General features: G+C 43.4%; 1 protein-coding gene across 3 annotated transcripts; it reads left to right on the top strand.

Moving 5' to 3' along the window:
- Positions 1 to 53: 53 nt before the first annotated feature.
- Positions 54 to 8143, top strand: LOC118388873 (WD repeat-containing protein 82-like). 3 transcript variants are annotated; one of them, XM_035778421.2, is made up of 9 exons: positions 55 to 363; positions 828 to 928; positions 1310 to 1376; positions 1463 to 1562; positions 1690 to 1806; positions 6505 to 6660; positions 6973 to 7042; positions 7293 to 7435; positions 7563 to 8143. In XM_035778421.2, the coding sequence occupies exons 1-9, from the start codon at positions 203 to 205 to the stop codon at positions 7590 to 7592; spliced, it is 945 nt and encodes a 314-aa protein (XP_035634314.1). In that variant the 5' UTR covers positions 55 to 202; the 3' UTR covers positions 7593 to 8143. The 3 variants fall into 3 exon arrangements, with proteins under 3 accessions (XP_035634316.1, XP_035634314.1, XP_035634315.1); XM_035778422.1 differs by having other exon boundaries at positions 220 to 530; XM_035778423.2 differs by lacking the exon at positions 7563 to 8143 and having other exon boundaries at positions 54 to 363; positions 6505 to 6728; positions 7293 to 7432.
- Positions 8144 to 13569: the final 5426 nt, after the last annotated feature.

The raw sequence follows: 13569 nt of genomic DNA, 5'->3' as shown, positions 1-13569 counted from the left end.
AACCCGCCGATTCCACTATTGATGCACAAGCTAATATTGTTCACGACCCACCACACATGGCCCGACATTCAATGGGCCAGCCTGCAAATTCCGATTTGTCAATACATCTTGCTGAGATGTCAGTCCACCATTCTGTCCTCGCCTGAAGATTGATTAAAAATAAAATAACATTGATTGATGTCCAAATTCTGCGGCTGCCGAGATGAAGATTACGGACAGCGTGTTGCGAAGTTTTAGGGTTGCTAGGACATTCCGGGAGAATTCGCAGAAAGTCAACTGTGTGGACTACAGCTCGAACGGCGAGAGTGCAATATCTAGTAGCGACGACGACTCCATTGTTTTATATGACTGTCAGGAGGGAAAGTGAGCACAATTAATCTTGTTTCATCGGCTGCAGTTTGCATACCGTAACCTATACGTGCACAAAACTGGCTAGAAGACACATTTTCTATGTGTGGGGCCTGTTGTTTGGGAACTTCCCCGAGCTCAAGTCCCACATGGAGGTCGATTGTTCAAATGGGCAAAACAAGGTGTCCGAAAATATAATAATTAATGTTGTATTACAATTATAATCCAAGGCTGGAAAATTATACACCCATCAAGGCATGGTTAATAATACTGTACAGTTTAAATACAAATAGTTGGCATAGAATGAAGATTATTTTATTAGAAGAAAACAAACGGAAACACATTGCATTACATAACCACAACATATATAACTTTGACATAAGTTACTGTGAATGAGAGAATCAAACGAAGCTTTAATGTAACGTGTTGTCAAATTGTCTTGTGTCATCATGTTCCCTTCTGCCCACACCCCACTTCAGACCAATACGGACCCTGTACAGTAAGAAGTACGGAGTAGACCTTATCCGGTATACACATGGGGATGCCAACACAGTGGTCTACAGCTCCAACAAACTAGATGGTAGGAATTTCTGGAAGTTGAACAGCTCTAATGCTGCGTTTACACATTTACAATTATGATATTTTTTCCACCAATTGGTCTTTTGACCAATCGCATATTTTTACAGCAAATCATTTTCAGGGCTGATTGGATTGGACAGAATACCAACGAGTGAAAATAATATTAGAATTGGCCTGTCTGTGTAAACACAGCCTAATAAACAAAGCGGTCAAGCCAACATGGTATGTTAGTGTGTGAAGTGTTTTCCCTGTATTTTATCAAGTGGGGTGCAAAGATGCTAAAAACATGATGGGCTGCTTCCATTAAATTAAATCAAACACGTGTCTGTGTCAGTTTTACAAAAGTATGACCTCACTCATGTCTTCTCTGTGACTCATCCAGATACCATCCGATACCTGTCTCTCACTGACAACAAGTACATCCGCTACTTCCCTGGGCACACTGATAGGTGAGACAACACTTTTGAGGGATTCATATACAGTTAATGGTTGTTTGGGCACTAACATTGATTACACACTGTGTGGATGTTGTCAGGGTTGTTGCTCTCTCCATGTCACCGGTGGATGACACATTTATCTCTGGTTCCTTGGATATGACCATACGACTCTGGGACCTGCGCTCTCCAAACTGTCAGGTGAATAAGAGCAGCCTTTAGAAGCCACAATTCTTTCACTGTGCTCTTTAGATGAGCTTGGGAAAAGACATATCAATGTATTTTATATCATGTAACAGGCCTTGAAATGTGTGTTTCTTTGTCTTAGGGTCTTACTAATCCTTTGGGTAAGCCTGTTTGCTCATATGACCCCGAGGGCCTGATATTCGCTGCTGGGGTCGATTCTGAGGCGATTAAACTGTACGACCTCCGCTCCTTTGACAAGGTAACATTGAAAATGTGTGTGAAATGTATTAGTGTTTGTAATGTACTATTTGTTTATTATGTATGTACAGTGCCAGTGAAACATTTGGACACCTACTCATTCATGTTCTACAGTGTAGAATAATAGTGACGACATCAAAACTATGAAATAACACATATGGAATCATGTAGTAACTGAAAAACTATTAAACAAATCAAAATATATTTTAGATTTTAGATTCTTCAAAGTAGCCACCCTTTGCCTTGATGACAGCTTTGCAAACTCTTGGCATTCTCTCAATCAGCTTCACCTGGAATGCTTTTCCAACAGTCTTGAAGAAGTACCCACATATGCAGAGCACTTGTTGGCTGCTTTTCCTTCACTCTGCAGTCCAACTCATCCCAAACCATCTCAATTGGGTTGAGGTTGGGTGATTGTGGAGGCCAGGTCATCTGATGCAGCACTCCATCACTCTCCTTCTTGGTCAAATAGCCCTCACACAGGCTGGAGGTGTGTTTTGGGTCATTGTCCAGTTGCAAAACATATGATAGTCCCACTAAGCACAAACCAGATGGTATGGCTTATCGCTGCAGAATACTGTGGTAGCCATGCTGGTTAAGTGTACCTTGAATTCTAAATAAATCACTGACAGTGTCACCAGCAAAGCACCATCACACCTCCTCCTCCATGCTTCATGGTGGGAACCACACATGCGGAGATCATCTGTACACCTACTCTGCGTCTCACAAAGACACGGTGGTTGGAACCAAAAATTAGAAATTAGGACTCATCAGACCAAAGGACAGATTTCCACCGGTCTAATGTCCCTTGCTCGTGTTTCTTGGCCTAAGCAAGTCTCTTCTTATTGGTGTCCTTTAGTAGTGGTTTCTTTGCAGCATTTCAACCATGAATGCCTGATTCACGCTGTCTTCTCTGAACAGTTGATATTGAGATGTGTCTGTTACTTGAACTCTGTGAAATATTTATTTGGGCTGCAATTTCTGAGGCTGGTAAACTCAAATGAACTTATCCTCTGCATCAGTGGTAACTCTGGGTCTTCCTTTCCTGTGGCAGTCCTCATGAGAGGCAGTTTCATCATAGCGCTTGATGGTTTTTGCGACTGCACTTGAAGAAACTTTCAAAGTTCTTGAAATTTTCAGAATTCACTGACCTTCATGTCTTAAAGTAATGATGGACTGTCGTTTTTTTTGCTTATTTGAGCTGTTCTTGCCATAATACGGACCTTGTCTTTAACCAAATAGGGATATCTTCTGTATTCCACCTCTACCTTGTCACAAAACAACTGATTGGCTCAAACACATTAAGAAGGAAAGAAATTCTACAAATTAACTTTTAACAAGGCACACCTGTTGAGAGAATGCCGAGAGTGTGCAAAGATGAGATGGATGCCGGAGTGGATGGCTGCCGTTTTATGGGCTCTTAACCAACCGTGCAATTATTTGTATTTTTTTCCGCATTGTTTGTAACTTATTTTGTACATAATGTTGCTGCTACTGTCTCTTATGACCGAAAAGAGCTTCTGGACATCAGAACAGCGATTACTCACCTTGAACTGGACAAATAATCTTTCTTTAATGAGTCGGTTGAGAGGGATTTACTCTAGACACCCGACAAGGTCCTCATCCGCATCATTCGCAGGAGAAAGAGACGGCGATATCGCAGAAGGAGATCGGGGTGCCTTGTGAGGATCCAGCGACGAGTGGCTAATCTGCCTTTACCATCGGTGCTATTGGCCAATGTACAATCTTTGGATAATAAAGTGGACGAACTGCAAGCACGTATATCCTACCAACAGGACATTAAAAACTGTAATATCTTATGTTTCACAGAGTCGTGGCTGAACAACGACATGAATAACATACAGCTGGCGGGTTATACACTATCGGCAGGATAGAACAGCAGCCTCTGGTAAGACAAGGGGTGGCGTTCTATGTGTATTCGTAAACAACAGCTGGTGCACGATATCTAAGGAAGTCTCAAGGTTTTGCTCGCCTGGGCTAGAGTAGATCATGATAAGCTGTAGACCACACTATCTACCAAGAGTTTTAATCTATATTCTTCATAGCTGTTTATTTACCACCACAAACCGATGCTGGCACAAAGACTGCACTGAGCTGTATATGACCATAAGAAAACAGTAAACCGCTCATCCAGAGGTGGCGCTCCTAGTGGCCTGGGACTTTAATGCAGGGGAACTGAAATCCGTTTGACCTCATTTCTACCAGCATGTTAAATGTGCAATCAGAGGGGGAAAAACTCTAGACCACCTTTACTCCGCACACAGAGACATGTACAAAGCCCTCCCTCGCCCTCCATTTGGAAAATTTGACCATCATTCTATCCTCCTGATTCCTACTTACAAGCAAAAACTTAAGCAGGAAGCCCAAGTGACTCGGTCAATAAAAAAAGTGGTCACATGAAGCAGATGCAAAACTACAGGACTATTTTGCTAGCACAGACTGGAATATTTTCTGGGATTCTTCAGATGGCATTGAGGAGTACACTACATCAATCACTGGCTTCATCAATAAGTGCATCGATGACATCGTCCCCACAGTGACTGTACGTACATACCCCAACCAGAAGCTATGGATTATTGGCAACATCCTCAGTGAGCTAAAGGGTAGAGCTTCCGATTTCAAGGAGCGGGACTCTAACCCGGAAGCTAATAAGAAATCCCGCTATGCCCTCCGATCAACCATCAAACAGGCAAAGCGTCAATACAGGACTAAGATCGATTCTGACTACATCGGCTCCAACGCTCGTCTTATGTGGCAGGGCTTGCAAACTATTACATGCTACAAAGGGAAGCACAGCTGCAAGCTGCCCAGTGATACGAGCCTACCAGACAAGCTAAATTACTTCTATACTCGCTTCGAGGCAAAAAAACACTGAAACATACATGAGAGCATCAGCTGTTCCGGACAACTGTGTGATCACACGCTCTGTAGCCAATGTAAGCCCTTCAAACAGCTCAACATTCACAAGGCCGCAGGGCCAGAAGAATTACCAGGACGTGTACTCCGAGCATGCGCTGACCAACTAGCAAGTGTCTTCACTGACATTTTTCAACCTCTCCCTGTCTGAGTCTGTAATACCAACATGTTTCAAGCAGACCACCATCGTCACTGTGCCCAAGAACACTAAGGTAACCTTCCCAAATGACTACCGACCAGTAGCACTCACGTCTGTAGCCATGAAGTGCTTTGAAAGGCTGGTCATGGCTCACATCAACACCATTATCCCAGAAACTCTAGACGCACTCCAATTTGCATACCACCCCAACAGATCTATTGCACTCCACACTGCCCTTTCACAGCTGGACAAAAGGAACACCTATGTGAGAATGCTATTCATTGACTACAGCTCAGCGTTCAACACCATAGTGCCCTCAATGCTCATCACTAAGCTAAGGACTGATAAGAGAATTATGTTCTCCAGGTACATCACCCAATTTAATTATATTACTCTCAGTCTGCAAACCAGAATTTGTAAGATCCTGGTCGAATGAAACAGACGGAGGCCCAGCTAAATAGTCAAAAGTTTATTCGCGGAACGTTCTGAAGTCAAGAATACAAATCAATTAATTTTATACTGACTTCTCACGCCCACATATACACACAAACACTGTCTGTCTCACTTCCCAGCCGACAGAGATAGTGACTTTGTCCTTGAGACGTACTCTCCGTTCTCTCCCAAATCTCTAGTCAGGTTGGCACCAAGCTCAGACAGTCTGTGTTTAAAATACCATAAAGGCATATTGTTTTACCCTAATTCTGACGGACTACACATTTATTGATTATGATTTCATACATTCTAATCAATTCCATACAATTATATGTTTCAGGGCGGAATATTCTAATCATTCAATTAACAGACAATCCTCACCTATCAAGGACCCTGGGACTAAACACCTCCCTCTGCAACTGGATCCTGGACTTCCTGACGGGCCACCCCCAGGTGGTAAGGGTAGGTAACAGCACATCTGCCACGCTGATCCTCAACATGGGGGCCCCTCGGGGGTGCGTGCTCAGTCCCCTCCTGTACTCCCTGTTCATCCATGACTGCATGGCCAGGCACGACTCCAACACCATCATTAAGTTTGCAGACGACACAACAGTGGTAGGCCTGATCACCGACAACGACGAGACAGCCTATAGGGAGGAGGTCAGAGACCTGGCCAGGTGGTGCCAGAATAACAACCTCTCCCTCAACGTGATCAAGACAAAGGAGATGATTGTGGACTACAGGAAAAGGAGGACCGAGCACGCCCCCATTCTCATCAATGGGGCTGCAGTGGAGCAGGTTATGAGCTTCAAGTTCCTTGGTGTCCACATCACCAACAAACTAACATGGTCCAAGCACACCAAGACAGTCGTGAAGAGGGCACGACAAAACCTATTCCCCCTTAGGAGACTGAAAAGATTTGGCATGGATCCTCAGATCCTTAAAAAGTTCTTCAGCTGCACCATCGAGAGCATCCTGACTGGTTTTGGTTATTACACGATTCCATATGTGTTATTTCATAGTTTTGATGTTGAAAATAGGAAAATAAATTAAAACCCTGGAATGAGTAGGAATGTCCAAACTTTTGACTGGTAGTGTGTGTGTGGTTTTACCGTTGCAAAATGTGTATGATGATCGCCCTCAGTTGTGAGTTGCTGTGGTGATGTCAATTTGTTGTTTAATTGTGTTCAGGGCCCATTCGCCTCCTTTGAGACTCTGTTTAGCCGTGTCTGTGAGTGGACTGGACTGAAGTTCAGCAGGGACGGGAAGCAGATTCTCATCTCTACCAACGGGGGTGCTATTCGGATCCTAGATGCCTTCAATGGATCCGTGCTGCACACTTTCTCAGTGAGAGAACCGTTACCACACTGCACTGATAGACCGGAAGTGCATATTCTTCACACACACATCTACGAGTATGCACGTTACAGGAGCTTGTTAGCACCTTAATTGGGGAGAACGGGCTCGTGGTAATGTCTGGAGCGGAATTAGTGGAATGGTATCAAATACATCAAACACCTGGTTTCCATGTGTTCCCGCCATCATTATTAGCCGTTCTCCGCTCAGCAGCATCCTGTGATGCATATAGCTGTGTCTAGTAAATACATAGTTGTTTTCGGACTGGCTGAATCAAACATGTCTCCCCTGTGTGTTCTGTAGGGCTACAACAACAGTAAAGGCATTTCATTGGAGGCCTGCTTCACCCCAGACTCAGACTTTGTCATGATTGGTAAGCCCGACACCTCCAATTCCCAACATTAGGACTTAGCAAACTAGGCTGTCTTACCCAGCCCTCCCTGATCCACCAAAGTCTGTCAGAACAACTCAACACAATTTCAAGTCTGAAGCACTCAAGCGAATTCCAGAGTCACCAATTACCCATTTGGTATTATTACTCTGCCTATCAGTCCATATGTTTGTCAAAATGTTCTCCCCCAATCCATAACCACCTAACCCTCATGTTGTCCTTTATGCCCCAGGTTCAGAGGATGGGAGGGTCCATGTGTGGAGTACAGAGAGTGGGATGAAAATAGCTGTTCTGGACGGGAAGCATTCAGGACCAATCAACACACTGCAGTTTAACCCTAAATACATGACGTTTGCCAGCGCCTGCTCCAATATGGTGAGATACACACACACACTTTCATCAGCCTAAACACACCCACACAACCATGCTTAGATACGCATTCATTGTCTCTAATTTTACCCTGCCATAATCTACCACACGCTCTCTCTTTCTCTCTTTGCAGGCGTTCTGGCTTCCCTGTGTAGGAGACTGATAAAGGTGTGGGACCACAGAGACAAACTGTCCTCATCATTACCCAGGATGCCTTTCTCTTTTCATGTTGCTGAGTATACAGAGACCGAACACTACTCTAATGGCTCCATATGAAATTGTAGGCACATTAAGGCATTGGGGAAAGGGATTCCACTGACGATTAACCACGAGGAGAACTGTCACTCTGTAAACTGATTTATTTGCCAAATGGGGAAGGTTACATGAGGGAATCACTAGAGCTGTGGGAGACAGTAGTTATTGTCCACTGTGAATGGTGCTTGTTGAAAAGTTTTTATGAGTAGAGAATACCTGTGGTGTACTACTGACAAACACTTGTTTTTATATATTTTGTTTTTTTCAACTGTGATTCTGAGCAAGGTGCTCCAATGTATTAATTAGCAGACAATTATGACCTTTTAACTTTTTAAGACAGTGACAACTCCAATAAAGTATGCATTTTAACTGCGGAGACACGTTTTATTGGGAATTCAATATTTGTTTTATTTTGTACTGTTTATTCAGAAAGTATTAAAGTGTTTTACGTCTAATGTACTTAAACTGGTGTTTTTCATTGGTGAAAACGATATGTGTGCGTGCACATACTGTACAGTGTACCTGTGGTAGAATAGGGGGGGCTCTGTTGAATAATGTATAGAACCTTGGGCTGTGTACTCCTGTTTCCTGTGTCCACAGGAAGACCTGTGTTTCCAGGGGTACCTGTGTCACGTGTCCTCCTGCTCCACCCCTGCACCTCTCACAGTAGCGGAGCAGGAGCTGCAGCGAATACAAATCACAGAGGTAAAGCAAAGAGGAGTGTGTGTGCTAAATATCCACCAGTATATCATGTATTACCCATATATGATGTAGGCCAGTACTGTAAAATATTTGTTATACCTTTTGTATGATGTGTAGTACATGTAGTCAGCCATATGGGGTTGCCTCTGTAATATGCCATCCAGGACAAGGTTGTATGGGTAAGCTATGGTTCTTCTCTGTCTTTTCACATGTGTGTATTTTGTGTCTTTGCGTGCGTCTGTGTGGGTATGCATGCCAACTGTTTCAGGTGTATGTGTGTGTGTCTGTATGTGTGCAAGTATGTTTGCAATGTGCGGATGTGTGTGAGAGAGAAGGGGGAGGTACGAGAGCGAGATATGCCCACAGGATGAGCATAGAAGGCTAAGCGACACTCCCAGCGGACGAGCAAAGGTTTGTCCCTCCCTCTCATCTATAATTCGGTACTGAAGACTTTTGAAGAGAGGCTTGCTCCCCAATGTTCCCTCTAAACTACGTGCGGGCGCACAGTAGCCCCTGGACTTCCTCGCAGCTCCCGGGGACTGGCGTGCAGAAGAAATACTGGATCAGCCCATTGATAGAAGCACGAGATTGAATTTCACTCAATTTTCTAGAGTTTTCCCTGTTAGTTAACACAATCAAATTTCCCTTTACTGGGGGAATTGTGATCAAATCAACGCAATATTAGACACTTTCAATGCAACATCCCGAAAACAATGAACTATGCAAGAGATTTTGTTTATAGGCAGAAGGCATCGGAGTGGGATTCTATTGCATTGACACTCAAGACTCAACCCATTCTCTACACAGACCGGTGCGACATAACCAATCAGAGCTGCATTAGGCCTATATGCAAATAGACCCTTGCCATATATGGATCTGTACTGTTTACTTTGAACTGGACTGTGTTTACAGCTGTGGTCAATGTTAGATGTGCTTGTTTTGAGATCAAAGCAAGAGCTGCATGTAGCCACGTGTGCACATTTTGTTCATATCCTTTGCAAGTTAGTTACTTATTAGCCCAGGGTAGCCTAGTGGTTAGAGCGTTGGACTAGTAACCGGAAGGTTGCAAGTTCAAACCCCCGAGCTGACAAGGTACAAATCTGTCGTTCTGCCCCTGAACAGGCAGTTAACCCGCTGTTCCTAGGCCGTCATTGAAAATAAGAATTTGTTCTTAACTGACTTGCCTGGTTAAATAAAGGTAAAATAAAAAATTATAGAGGAGGGAGGGATTGCTTCCTACAAGAGCACAAAACGCATACATTTCTAGACATCTTTGAAAAGCTAGTTAGGTAAATACATTTTTTATGTCTTAAAGGGGCAGTGTTGTATTTTGAGACTGATTTGAATAAGCTAAGTAGCCAAGAGGCAGAGGGTAGCATAATTAGTCTTATTCTCTGTAATAATCATGTGGGAATAATAATGCATTTTATTTTGTAAAGTGGTTTCTTGCATCAAACAACACAACACCATTTTCAGTCACCTCCTTGTCTGAAGGACAAGTGGATAAACAGGTTAATGTTTATTCCTGCATGTTTTTCTTTTTTCAAAAGTCTCATGGAATGTAGGCCTACATTGTACACCACACGTTGGCTGCTACTTTAGGCTGAATGACAGAACAGCTATTTCAATGTTAATATGTTATGGGATGCAGTTTCTCTATTGTTTTTGATGGTAGGCCTCCCCAGTAGACCTACATTATGATCAAATAGCCACATTAGGCCACTCGGCCACTGTTAAAACTGTACAGCCTCAGTGTTCACACAACGTTCAAGTTTGCGCTCAGCAGACCTGAAATCTGCTCAGTGCTGTAAAACTTTGACAGAACATTACTTGCTCCTCATCTTTAAGCCACAAGACACATTTTATACAAAGGTTTTCACCTGCATCTCTTTTTTTTCTTATGGGCCTGGCATTCCCTTTACAGGAGGAGGTCAAGCTCTCTCTGCAGCAACTCAAGCAGAAACGTATCAACTCCATACAGCTGGTGAGCTGGCCTCACATAACAAACATACAAAACAAATATTTCCTCTTCGCCTGTGGACTTCAGTGAACAGCAAAACAGCTTTCTGTGACCAGCCGCTAAAACTTCTCCAAGTGAAACCTTCATACCATAACCACTAACCGCTACACAACCTACATCGTGGTCACCATATTAACATTACAGTCAACAAGCTAGAACTCCCTAGAACACACGTGTTAGTACAAAACAACCAAACCAAAAACAACATTTCTAAGTGACCCCAAATTTTTGAACGGCAGTGTATATTTTGTACACAATAAAGAAGGTCAATTACAAGTCAACATTTAATATTGCTCCCAGGGGTGATCAAAGCTCAGAACGCTTATATTCTTGATCTGACAGTTCTAATTGCGCATGCCTATTTGCAAACAAGTGGAATCATGAACAGTGGTTCATTATGTTCGCTTGTGTCCCCCGGATTTGCCTCCTGAATTTGCCTTTTTAGAGACTCGAAACAAACTACCCCAGCTTGGAGTCAGCTCAAGTAGGCAACTACAGAGGCTGCTGACAGTGTGTTTGTGAGAGGCCGGACCAAAGGCAATTTTAAAACCATCAGCCAGGTGGCTAGCTGCCGGCAGAGACTTCTATTGCAGTAACGTGGCCTCCAACTGCTCTTAAATGCAAGTAAAACTAAATGCATGCTCTTCAACCGATCGCTGCCCGCACCTGCCCGCCCGTCTAGCATCACTACTCTGGACGGTTCTGACTTAGAACGTGTGTACAAATACCTAGGTGTCTGGTTAGACTGTAAACTCTCCTTCCAGACCCACACGCATCTCCAATCCAAAATTAAATCTAGAATCGTCTTCCTATTTCGCAACAAAGCATCCTTCACTCATGCTGCCAAACATACCCTCGTAAAACCGACCATCCTACCGATCCTTGATTTCGCCGATGTCATTTACAAAATAGCCTCCAACACTCTACTCAAGAAATTGGATGCAGTCTATCACAGTGCCATCCGTTTTATCACCAAAGCCCCATACACTACCCACCACTGAAACCTGTACGCTCTCGTTGGCTGGCCCTCCGCTTCATACTCGTTGCCAAACCCACTGGCTCCAGGTCGTCTACAAGTCTGCTAGGTAAAGCCCCGCCTTATCTCAGCTCACTGGTCACCATAGCAGCACCCACCCGTAGCACGCGCTCAAGCAGGTATATTTCACTGGTCACCCCCAAAGCCAATTCTTCCTTTGGCTGCCTTTCCTTCCAGTTCTCTGCTGCCAATGACTGGAACAAACTGCAAAAATCACTGAAGCTGGAGTCTCATATCTCCCTCACTAACTTTAAGCACCAGCTGTCACTGCACCTGTACATAGCCCATCTGTAAATAGCCCAACCAACTACCTACCTCATCCCCATACTGTATTTATTTATTTATCTTGCTCCTTTGCACCCCAGTATCTACTTGCACTTTCAAATTCTGCACATCTATCGCTGCAGTGTTTAATTGCTATATTGTAATTACTTCTCCACCATGGTCTATTTATTGCCTTACCTCCCTCATCTTACCTCATTTGCACACACTGTATATAGACTTTTTCTACTGTATTATTGACTGTATGTTTGTTTGTTCCATGTGTAACTCTGTGTTATTGTATGTCTCGAACTGCTTGGCCAGGTCGCAGTTGTAAATTATAACTTGTTCTCAACTAGGCTACCTGGTTAAATAAAGGTGAAATTAAAAAATATATATTTTAAAAAACGTTGAAGGACTTTGGCTAGTATTAATTAGCCAGCTAGAATGATGAAGTTAGAAGTTTATGTTAAACGGAGAAAAACATAGGCTACTAAGTTCTCATAATTACTTTGCTTTACAGAGAGTCGGCTACTGAGACAGAGTGATGTGGCACTCAGTGGTGAGGCTGAGGCAGGCTGCAATGCATTCAGGAGGAAGCAGAGGAGACAGAGAGAGAGAGTGGAATCAAGCAGAGAGAGTGGTTAGTACAGTGGTTCTCAAATGTGGGGCAGGGGAAAATTGGCACTAATCTTATCAAACAAGTTAGGAACTTAAAGAAAAGAAGACATGTTTCAATATGAACATCTCCACATGGCCTATCTTCCCTATAGACCTGCATAAAAATGCAGTCAATACAGTTCCAAAAATGAAATACGTTTTCGTTTATATCTGTGGTTGGTTGTCTTAATATTGGGCTCCCGAGTGGCGCACCGGTCTAAAGCACTGCATCTCAGTGCAAGAGGTGTCACTACAGTCCCTGGTTTGAATCCAGGCTGTATCCGGCCGTGATTGGGCCACGCACAATTGGCCTAGCGTCGTTCGGTTTTGGCCGGGGTAGGCCGTCATTGTAAATAAGATTTTTTTCTTTACTGACTTGCCAAGTTAAATAACGGTTAAAGAAAAAAGAAAAACAATTATCTTGATCGCCCACTGGAGTCTATACCCACCCATTAACCACCTTTTTACCACTACATCACTGATAGCAATACAGAATCGTAAGAAATATTGTAATAATTGATGTGAATGTGATAATACTATCATCTGTGTGCTCCATTGATGTCTGTTTGTGTGGAGCTTGTTTATTAATGCCTAGGAATACAAATGTGAACATTTGAGAGAATAACTAGCTACGTAAAGAGTTGATGATCCATTTCATCATTACAACTGATTGAACAGTTGCTGATGCTACGTGTCAGTCATTTCTCATATTTCCCCCCTTTCGGGGGTATAACATTACAATTGTATAGCTAATAGGCTATGTGTTTGTCGATCAACTGAGGTGAATGAACCTACAGCAGCCAAGGTGATAATGGCTGGGCTCATATCTGCTTGTTTTTGCTGTTCTCCAAACAGCATTTTAAAGGTCTCTGATTACATAGAAATGAAGTAAATTAGCTCCAACTTTCCAAAAAATGGTCTGTGGGTTTTCTAACATGTGAATTCTCGTTTGTTGACTATAACGTTAATATGGTGACAACGATGTAGGCTGTGAGAATGCTATTCATTGACTACACCATAGTACCTTCAAGCTCATCACTAAGCTAAGGATCCTGGGACTAAACACCTCCCTCTGCAACTGGATCCTGGACTTCCTGACGGGCCGCCCCCAGGTGGTGAGGGTAGGTAGCAACACATCTGCCACGCTGATCCTCAACACTGGAGCTCCCCAGGGGTGCGTGCTCAGTCCCCTCCTGTACTCCCTGT

Source organism: Oncorhynchus keta, chromosome 10 (genome assembly GCF_023373465.1).
Source record: "Oncorhynchus keta strain PuntledgeMale-10-30-2019 chromosome 10, Oket_V2, whole genome shotgun sequence".
Taxonomy (NCBI): Eukaryota; Metazoa; Chordata; class Actinopteri; order Salmoniformes; family Salmonidae; genus Oncorhynchus; species Oncorhynchus keta.
The sequence above is the reverse complement of the archived record's forward strand: the minus strand, read 5'-3'. Positions and strand labels throughout refer to the sequence as shown.